Source organism: Phaethon aethereus (assembly GCF_964289735.1).
Source record: "Phaethon aethereus genome assembly, chromosome: 1".
NCBI lineage: Eukaryota > Metazoa > Chordata > Aves > Phaethontiformes > Phaethontidae > Phaethon > Phaethon aethereus.
Genome location: NC_138575.1, coordinates 43,320,128 through 43,329,191, shown reverse-complemented (window position 1 = coordinate 43,329,191; position 9,064 = coordinate 43,320,128). Strand labels below are relative to the sequence as shown.

The window sequence follows — 9,064 nt, the reverse complement described above, 5'->3', positions numbered from 1 at the left end:
ATGTGCCTCTCATTTCAACTGCAGCGTTAAACGTCATAGTCTGTGCTTGTAATCAGATCAGGGGCACAGAATTGAGGAAGGGCTGTGGAGCCACCCTGGGGCAGTGCGTGAGGTGTCCAGAGGTGTAATGAGCCACCACGCCCTGTCGGCAGGAGACAGACCGTGCTGTGCTCACAGGAGCCACTGTTGCCCAGGTGCAGACACACCTTGAGATAAAGTCACCCTGATGGACAGCTGAGGGAATTTTCTGTATTCCCAAGCAGCAAGAAGACGTTTCGATCTGACGCGCGGCCTGCAACACCCGCTGCCCCAGCGCAGTCACCGTGACCACACAGCAGAGGCCGGCACTGCCCCTCCTGGGAGGAGAGCGGCCATCCCTGCCTGGTGCGCTGACCTTATTTTCAGCTTTGTGCTCCCAGGGAAGGACAATCCAGCAGGAAAACGCGTATCGTTCTGAAGACAAACGATAAAGCCACCCTCAAAGCCTTAGCAGCTACTGCTCAACAGCTTTAGGGCACCCCAGCCGCCTGGCGCCGCCTCGGCCCCCCCCCGGCTGCTCCCCTCAGAGTCTCCGCCCGCCGGAACTACCGCTCCCGGCGCGCACCGCGACAAGGACCCGCCCCCTTTCCGGCGCGCGGTGCTTCCGGCGCCGGGTGAGCCGTGGCGGCGCGCGGGCAGACATGGCGGATCCTGCCGAGGCGGCCGAGGCCGGGGCGCAGCAAAAAGAAAAACCAAAAACAAAAAACAAAAAGAAAGCGGCGGCAGGTGGGGGTGGGGTGAGGGTCCGCGCAGGGGTGGCAGCCGGCTTGTCGGGAGGCCCTCGGGCTGAGGGTTCCCCCGTGGCCGCGGGCCTGCTGCCCCATCCTGGCGCTGGGAGTCCCTCCGCTTTCCTAAAACAACCGGGGGCTGAGGAGCTTGGGCGCGATTTCGTGTAAGCGGAGAGGCGAAGTGGGGAAGGCAGGCTGGTTCCCCGCCTGCGGCGCTGGGGTAGGATAGCGGCGGGTGTTGGGTGCGAGGAGTGGTGTACCAGGCCTCACAGTGCTGGGGTTGCTCGCCTTAGCCTGGTGTGGCTTGTTCTTGTATAATGTCCTGTCCACAGCGCTTGTCTCAGTTGTGGAAATTTTTTTATTTTAAATAAATGCCTTAAAGCAATAACTTCTTTAAGGTCAAAAGAGATGCAAAATGGATTGAACAGAGTATGAAACAGAACTTTGTGCCCTTGCTTTGAGTAACTGTCTCTTTCATAGTTAAACGGGGAGGAGAAGTAATAGTTGCTGATGAAAGAGGAGAAAAAACCCAACTTTTTTTCTTTATAACAGTTGATGAATCTGAACTTCTCACTGTGCCAGATGGGTGGAAAGAGCCAGCCTTTACAAGAGAAGATAATCCCAAAGGGCTGCTGGAGGAAAGCAGTTTTGCAACGTTATTCCCAAAGTACAGAGAAGCATACTTGAAAGAGTGCTGGCCGCTCGTCCAGAAAGCCTTGCGTGAACACGTATGCATACTTACTAATTGTGATACTGTGTTTTTTCTTTTGGGAGATAACAGCTGTTACTTAGGCTTATAAAAATAGTGCAAGTTGGTTTTCTGATTCTGTACATGTGTATATTTCTACTGTGCTTATTTCTTGTTTGGAAGTTACTGTGCGATTCTTGTTTAGAATTGGTAGTGTCATTTTTTTATTGTCATCGAAATCAGTGAAGGTCTGTGTAGCCAGACTTGGAGTTCTTTACAGATGCTGTCAGCAGAGCTCTCTGCAGCAGCAAGTGTTTCATTGTCTAGATGCTGACAACTTTGTTGCACCTGAATTCAAGGAGATGAGGGAGGTGGTGTTTTGGGCCTTGTGACACATATATTCAGTCTCTTGTGTGTGTGTCTGTGTGTTAGTTTCCTCAAGCTGAAAGTCACTTTAGGAAATTTGGAAAACGTATCTGCATTCAGTATGTAATGTTCTGTTCGTTAACTTCTTACCGCCAAAGATGAATTCCGAGGTTCTTTATTTAGAGATTGATTCACTATTTCTTTTCAAATATCGCAGTACGTGAATGCAACGCTGGATCTAATTGAAGGAAGCATGACCGTCACTACCACTAAGAAGACTTTTGATCCATATGCAATCATCAGGGCTAGAGATTTAATAAAACTTCTGGCAAGAAGTGTTCCATTTGAACAGGTTTGTATTAAATCCTGAAAGTTTGTGTCAAATTCTATCACGATACTTAGAAAATAGTATGTTTTTAAAATGTGGGATTTTTCAAGTGAGTCAAGTAAAATAAAAAATATAAAGTAAATATATCTGAAAGTGAGGTGAGAAGAATAAACTGCAGTATTATCTTGACTCTTTTGAATAATACATTTGCATTCAGATAATGCTGCCCACTTGTCTTTTTAGGCAGTTCGTATCCTTCAGGATGATGTTGCATGTGACATCATTAAAATAGGCTCTCTGGTGAGGAAGAGAGACACTTTTATAAAAAGAAGAGGACGACTTCTTGGGCCAAAAGGATCTACTCTGAAGGTATTTCCAATAGGTGGAGTAACCAGGAAATTCTTAGACATAGATTTGTGTCAGGTCTTCAGTTTACACTTACTTCATTTCTTTTTTTGGTGTAGGCCCTGGAACTGTTAACGAATTGTTATATTATGGTGCAAGGCAACACTGTTTCAGCTCTTGGACCCTTTAGTGGGCTGAAAGAGGTAAGGGAAAGCAGATAAGCAGTTTGTGTAGCATACTTCAGTGCCCAGCTTGAGGCAGACAAGAGGCAACATAGGGCAACCTCAGGAGTATTTTCAGCTATGTGTTAGTAAGCTACTTTACCATGAATGTCCATAGTCTTAGCTGCTGAATTTTTTTTAGACACTGAGATCTTTCTGGCTTGGAAGTAAAAAAGTATTTCTGAAATATTTTTTTTTTAGCAAGAATTTTTGTAATTTCAGATAAGAGATCTATGAGTGAAAGTACTGCAGAGTTAATGATACATAATGTTAAGGAACATCAGAAGTTCTTAGTAACGATGTAGGAGAAGAATGCTTGTCAGAAGCAAAAGTTTCTTGTGACACCATATAATCCAGGGTAACATGAAAGTGATGTTTGTGGGGCATGATGGAGTGTATTAGAAATGTGACAATGTTATTGATATTTCTGAAGTGCTGTGCCTTCCAGTTAGCTATGTGCGTTAGCTTTTTAAATCTGCCTAGTTTGGGGAAGTGGAGAGGAAGCATGATAGTATACTTGGTATTTTAATTGATTAGATTATGAAATACTTGCTGAGTTTTCTTTTCTTTGTTTGTTGTTGTTAATAATAATAATAATAATATTAAATACAGGTTAGAAAAGTTGTTCTGGACACAATGAAGAATATACATCCCATATATAACATTAAGGTTAGTGTGGTCCACTGTGCGTCTTTATTTACAAGAAAGTACTATTTCTTCTCAGAGACATGTACGTTAATAATTTACATGCTTCTGTGTGATAATCTATTTTTTAGAATTTCTGTACTGTGCTATTTTAAAAAAAAAACAACACACCTGACTCTGATATCCTCCATTTTAGCAGGTTATATTGCCATAATATCCTTAACAGTATTTGAAACAACATCAAAGGAAAAGTGTGTATAAAATTTCCTCTCTTTCATTGTTAGCTTGATACTTGCTCATTTAAACTCGGGCACCTTCTCCAGTGCATTCTGTCCTCGTTTTGACACACACGTATCTTTCTGGTTCCTCTGTTCATAATTAAACCCCTCTGCTCTTACTGAAATGTGAGATGGAAGGTTCGGATGTAGCATATTCACTGTAAGAAAGTTTAGTAAAACTTGTAGTTTGGTGCTCTTGGCTATTATAATATAATATATGTAATATAATTAATATAATACTATTTTTTTAATAATTTCTTTGGGACATTCTAAAACTACTGAAGACTTTGATGATCAAAAGGGAATTATCAAAAGATCCTGAACTGAGGTCACAAAGTTGGGAAAGATTTTTGCCTAAGTTCAAGCGGAAAAACTTGAAAAAACGCAAGGAGCCAAAGAACAAAAATACTAAGAAGGAGTACACACCGTTCCCACCTCCACAGCCAGAAAGCCAGGTCAGCTGAAACTTTGTTGTCTTATGCAGGAATATAGCATGACTTGAAATCCTGTTCTTGTTAACAGGAGGTTGGGAGGCCTTTTCTGTGAAATTCTGATTTCCTGATGCTATACATCTGGCTATGCTGTATAATTACCTAAAGTGTCTCGATAACTGTCTTACTCAGGTTGATAAAGAATTGGCAAGTGGTGAATACTTCTTAAAAGAAAGACAGAAGAAACGAAAGCGAGTGGAAGAGATAAAGGTAAAGTTGTTCTAACCCAGTGTTCAGTTAAAATCCACATCAACAGTCAAATGTTTGGTTTTTTTTTTTGTCCCTTATGCCCTGCTCTGCTTATATTTGACCTTTTTATTGGTAACTGTAGGCAAAGCAAGCAGATGCAATCAAGAAAAGACAAGAAGAAAGAAATAAAGCTTTTATCCCACCAAAGGAAAAGCCACTTGCGAAAACAAAGAAAGGTAACCATTTATTTTTTCCTCTTCTATAACCTTTTGCTGTTGATTCCTAGACTGAGTGATTTTGCAGAAGTACAGCTGTAGAAAATAAGAAAAATGCAAAAAAAATCCTAGTGGTTAAGTCCATGCCTGGAGTTGCCAGGGACAGTAGAAAGATCATGTAGCCCATAATTCTGTACCTATAAAATGATAGTTCTCTAGAACATTTTCCTGATGGGAGATACTGGGGCAGCCATCTGAGTTAGTTTTTCTGGCTACATCAGTTTTTGGCTTTCAGTCTTGTAGTGAAGCTGCCATAACTTTTGCACTCAGATGTTTTTTCTGTTAAGAAGCCTGAAAGCAATACTTACTTGGAAACTTGTTCAACACGTAAGTATTGGTATAAGATAGGATAAATAGCTTTTCTAAAAGTTAAAGTGAAACCACACTATATGCAGAGTAAGAACTTGTGTTTCTCCAGTGCATAAAAACCAAATCATCTAAGAACAAGTCTTCTGTTTTCTTGGATTCATCGATTATACTACATTTTTAGTAGATGTAGTATGTACGTTTTGTATTAGATATACTACCTACGTATTATTACACTATATATTGCATAGTTTGTTATGAACTGAAAAGCTTATATTTCTTGAAAAGCGTATGTGTTTTGCAGCTTTGACACAGTACTTTTTTGTGATGGCAGTAAATTTTCAATAATCCTGCTATTGACTGTATTGTATCTCAAATACTGTGCTTTTCTAACTGCTGTGAGTTTTGACCTCAAATCCTTCAGTCTTCCAAGAATAAATGACAGCAATAGTTTGTATGTAGAGAAGCACCAAGATCCAAGCAGGAGAGCTGGTACCCACAATGAGATGTAGGAATTAACTGTGTGAGATAGAAGAGTTAGATCCAACGTCATGACTCATGCCCAAAAGGGAAAATACCATCACCTAGATGAACATAGGAGTAGGGTATTCATGTTGCTCGGCATGAAGTGTTACTTAAGTACGCTGGCACTCCCTGTAGAAGTCTCTTCTAAAGGTCTTCATGCAGGGATCAGATCTAAGATCTGTATCATATTCCCTCAGCCCACCCCATGCTGTTTCTGACAGCGGGCATTAATGGGTGGCCAGGGAAAGAGTGTATGGATGGCACAGGCATATTTGGGATCTTGCCACCTTAGTTCCATGCAAAAAGACAAAATGCCAGGAAAGTTCCTCCGGGTGTGAGAACTCAGTAATTAATTTCTTCTCTTCTTACGTGAGACCAACCAAGCCAATCAGCCTATGTCCATGAGAGCATGTATGTATTAATTTTGGAGGAGTACATCTGTGGTCTGAGGAGTGGGTGATAATAGTTTGCATGTGTGCAGTGTGTGGCATCTGTGTTCAAAGGCAGTTGCATAGCATTTTTTTATATGACTGTTCTCCTTTGAATTCTGCTGAAATTGATTTGTGGATAATACTAGTTTCTACAAAAATGATTACTAGAATAGTTTATAAAATCATTAGTGAACATAAAATGAGTCCTAACCAGTGCCACAGGATGCAGTTTACTGTGTTTACATATGAAGTCATATTACAGGCTATTAAAATGTAGAAAAAGTAGAATTCATGTCTGTTGTCTTTGTGGTTTTTTACTATGTAGCTTCCACTGAGAAAAAAATTGATATTGAAGCTATCAAGGAAAAGGTAAAGAATGCAAAGAAGAAGAAATTAGGAGCACTTCCTGTGGAAGAAGTCAAGTTAAAAATTGCAGCAGATGAAAAGAAAAAAAAGAAAAAGTAGTAGTTTACCACCCGAGATGCTCACTTTTCTCCTCCATTAATGAACATTTTCACACTTGGAAGATTTGAGACTTCTTGCTGTCGGTATAATGTGGACAAGAAAAGACTAGGTAGGAAGACATTCTCATTTTGTAAGTACACTTTAATTAGTGGACCTAAAGCAGCTGTGCAGAATGGCCAAGGTTGGTGAAGAAAATCTGCACTACTGTGTTGTTTGAGAAAAGTAAGAGAGTGTACATGGATTAATATCTATCTGCCTAAAGGGAAGGTTTTGTAATAGAAACACTTAAGAGTTTGATGCAGAATGTTAAACATTGGTGTGGGAGTTTAAGGTAATTCTTCTATGAAAGACTACCAGACTATACGCAGCCTCAGTTATGGTGATAACATTTGCAAAATGGGTCAGATTTATTACTGTATTATGTTTTTGTTTCTGTAAAAGCTGATTATTTTTGTGTGTCTTGTCTTGGTGTTTAAATAAACTATTTTAATACATTGTTCTTAAATCCTTTTATTAGTCATTTCCTGTACAACCTACATGTTGTTTTCCAGGAAACAAGCTCACAGCTTCATGTGAGAATGAGACAAATTATAATCTTAATTGAATGCCATTAATAAACCGTCATTTATTAGCATTATCCTGGAGGTTGTTAGACAGAATGTGGTACAAAGCAAGTATCTTTCCACACAGAATGTGCTGCAGGGAAAGCACAAAGTCTTGTTGTCTTTCTTTAAATATATTCTTAAACTATTTCTGGATTTCAAGAAAGTCTTAAGAAATTGTGTTCCTTTCTTTTTTCTTTTTTTTTTTTTTTTGAAGCCCTTCCCCCTTTTTAAAGGAAGCTTAGACGTTTTTAGTTTCCTGAAAATGCAAATTGTGATGTGATAAAGTTCACCGGAAGAGCAGATGTGGCTTATTTCATACATCTGAGATTAAAGAAGCAAATGCAATAGTCAGGAGGTGGTATATCCACACCAATTTCAGGACTGTGTTGGAGTGCTTTTGCCAGGCTTTGGAATTTTGATCACCTGCATGTGCAGTGGAAATGATTATGCTAGAACATTGCAACTCGCTGCTTTTAGGTTAGTGACCTTTTATTTGAAACTAGTAAGTGAAAACACAGCCATTTTCTTTTTTGCATATATAAATAAGAATTTAGAATATATGTGGTTAAATAGCCGGTATGTGTGCATTGAGAAATAGCAGAGATGCTTGCTTTTTAGGGTAGGGGACAACATTAGCCTTAGTGTGCCTTTCAGTTATGTGGTCACTTCTTGGCACCTAATTATTAAGGAAACAACACTCTCAATCCTTCTAAGGACTGCATTGTTGATAAACGGCAGTTTAATTACTTGTGGAATCAATCAGGAAAATACTTCAACAGATACTTCACTGAGAATATGATCAGTAAGTCACAAGCACACATCCTGGAAACTGCAGTGAGCTGATGGGTTTAGTGATACCAGCACAATGCAAAGCTTTTTAGAAACACCAGCTGGTGTTTAGCAGTTGATGATGTACAGGGATGACCTAAGTTCAGTACCAGTCAGGTATTTCAGACTTCTCGTACAGTGAAAGGACTGATTTCAACAGGAGGCACTGCAATACTTGAGTTTAAACAGCTGTTCTCACAGCGTGATCTGACAAATGACTGCTTCAACAGAAGAGCCTGCAGAGCTAGAAGCCCATAAGGAGGAGTCTGACTGTAGCCAGGGAAGGAGCGTGAGTGTATTAGGGGAGGGAGAGTCCTTATTTCAAATCTGGACTGGACAATGCCCCTATCACTGCAGAGGACTGGCACAGGTGTTCCTCTGTTGTTTAAAAAGGTAAAATTAAAACCAAGTGTAGGGCTGATTGCCCTACACAGGTCTGACAGGCTGACATTTCATGTCAGGAATCTGATCTAGCTGAAAGCGCCCTACAAAAAAGTGTTTTCCTGCTGCATCGCCTAACTGCTTGGTTGCCTGCATTGCAGGGCAGGAAACAGTAGCTCAGCTTGATGGCAGCCTGGCCTTAAATTATATATACATCCATGGAAGTGTGCTCTTTTTAATTCAGGATCCACAGCTGAGGCATCTAGGTGGCTTTTGCATCAAATCCCTATCCGTAGTAAAACTCTTCACAGACTTCAGGGCATCTTGTCCTATCATTATGGGGTAAAAAGGCTTTGCCTTGTGTTTAATCTTTTTCAGCTGTCACGGTTGACAGGTCTCAAGGATTGTTGGTTGGACATTTATTTACTTAAACTGGAAAATCAAGAAAGCCAACTCAAGTTAAATTAAAGGATATCAAAGGATTTGTCTGCTTAGACTCCATATCTGAACAGTAACTGGCTGTGTGGGCACTGTTTGTGGTTTTTGCACTTCTTTTCTGAGACAATATGGCTATACAGTTCAAACGCTTATATAAAAAGCAAAGAATAGAAAACAAAATGGATTGGGAAGAGTGCGAAAGTTTTTTTAGTATTTTCAGACACAGCTTGAACTATTGCAAATTATCTCATTAAACTGATTTTAGAGTTTACAAACTTGCAAAAAAAGTACCCACAGGCTGTATTTATATATCAGTGTTTTGCATTTATCATATGGAATTCATGGGCATATGCCAGAAGATAAACGTGGACAACTCAAATTAGTTTGATCATCAGGAGTTAAAAGGATGTCCTTAAAATGACATGCAATACTTGTTTAGTTTTGACCTTTTGACTTTCATGTTTTTTTTTGTTTGAAAGATACCATGTTGTA

General features: G+C 40.1%; 1 protein-coding gene across 1 annotated transcript; it reads left to right on the top strand.

The window, feature by feature from the left end:
- The first annotated feature begins 496 nt into the window (after positions 1 to 496).
- Positions 497 to 7,644, top strand: KRR1 (KRR1 small subunit processome component homolog). Its single transcript, XM_082014057.1, has 10 exons — positions 497 to 765; positions 1,320 to 1,495; positions 2,039 to 2,173; positions 2,393 to 2,518; positions 2,614 to 2,697; positions 3,328 to 3,384; positions 3,923 to 4,093; positions 4,262 to 4,339; positions 4,461 to 4,554; positions 6,181 to 7,644. Exons 1-10 carry the CDS (start codon positions 681 to 683, stop codon positions 6,318 to 6,320), a joined length of 1,146 nt encoding a protein of 381 aa, XP_081870183.1. The 5' UTR covers positions 497 to 680; the 3' UTR covers positions 6,321 to 7,644.
- The last annotated feature ends 1,420 nt before the right edge of the window (positions 7,645 to 9,064 follow it).

Bases quoted from the DNA above. Each gene is read 5' to 3' on its own strand.
- KRR1 (XM_082014057.1), top strand. From the start codon at position 681: ATGGCGGATCCTGCCGAGGCGGCCGAGGCCGGGGCGCAGCAAAAAGAA. The intron at 2,174-2,392 runs GTTTGTATTAAA...TTGTCTTTTTAG, and splicing joins GAAGTGTTCCATTTGAACAG to GCAGTTCGTATCCTTCAGGA. The intron at 2,698-3,327 runs GTAAGGGAAAGC...TATTAAATACAG, and splicing joins CCTTTAGTGGGCTGAAAGAG to GTTAGAAAAGTTGTTCTGGA.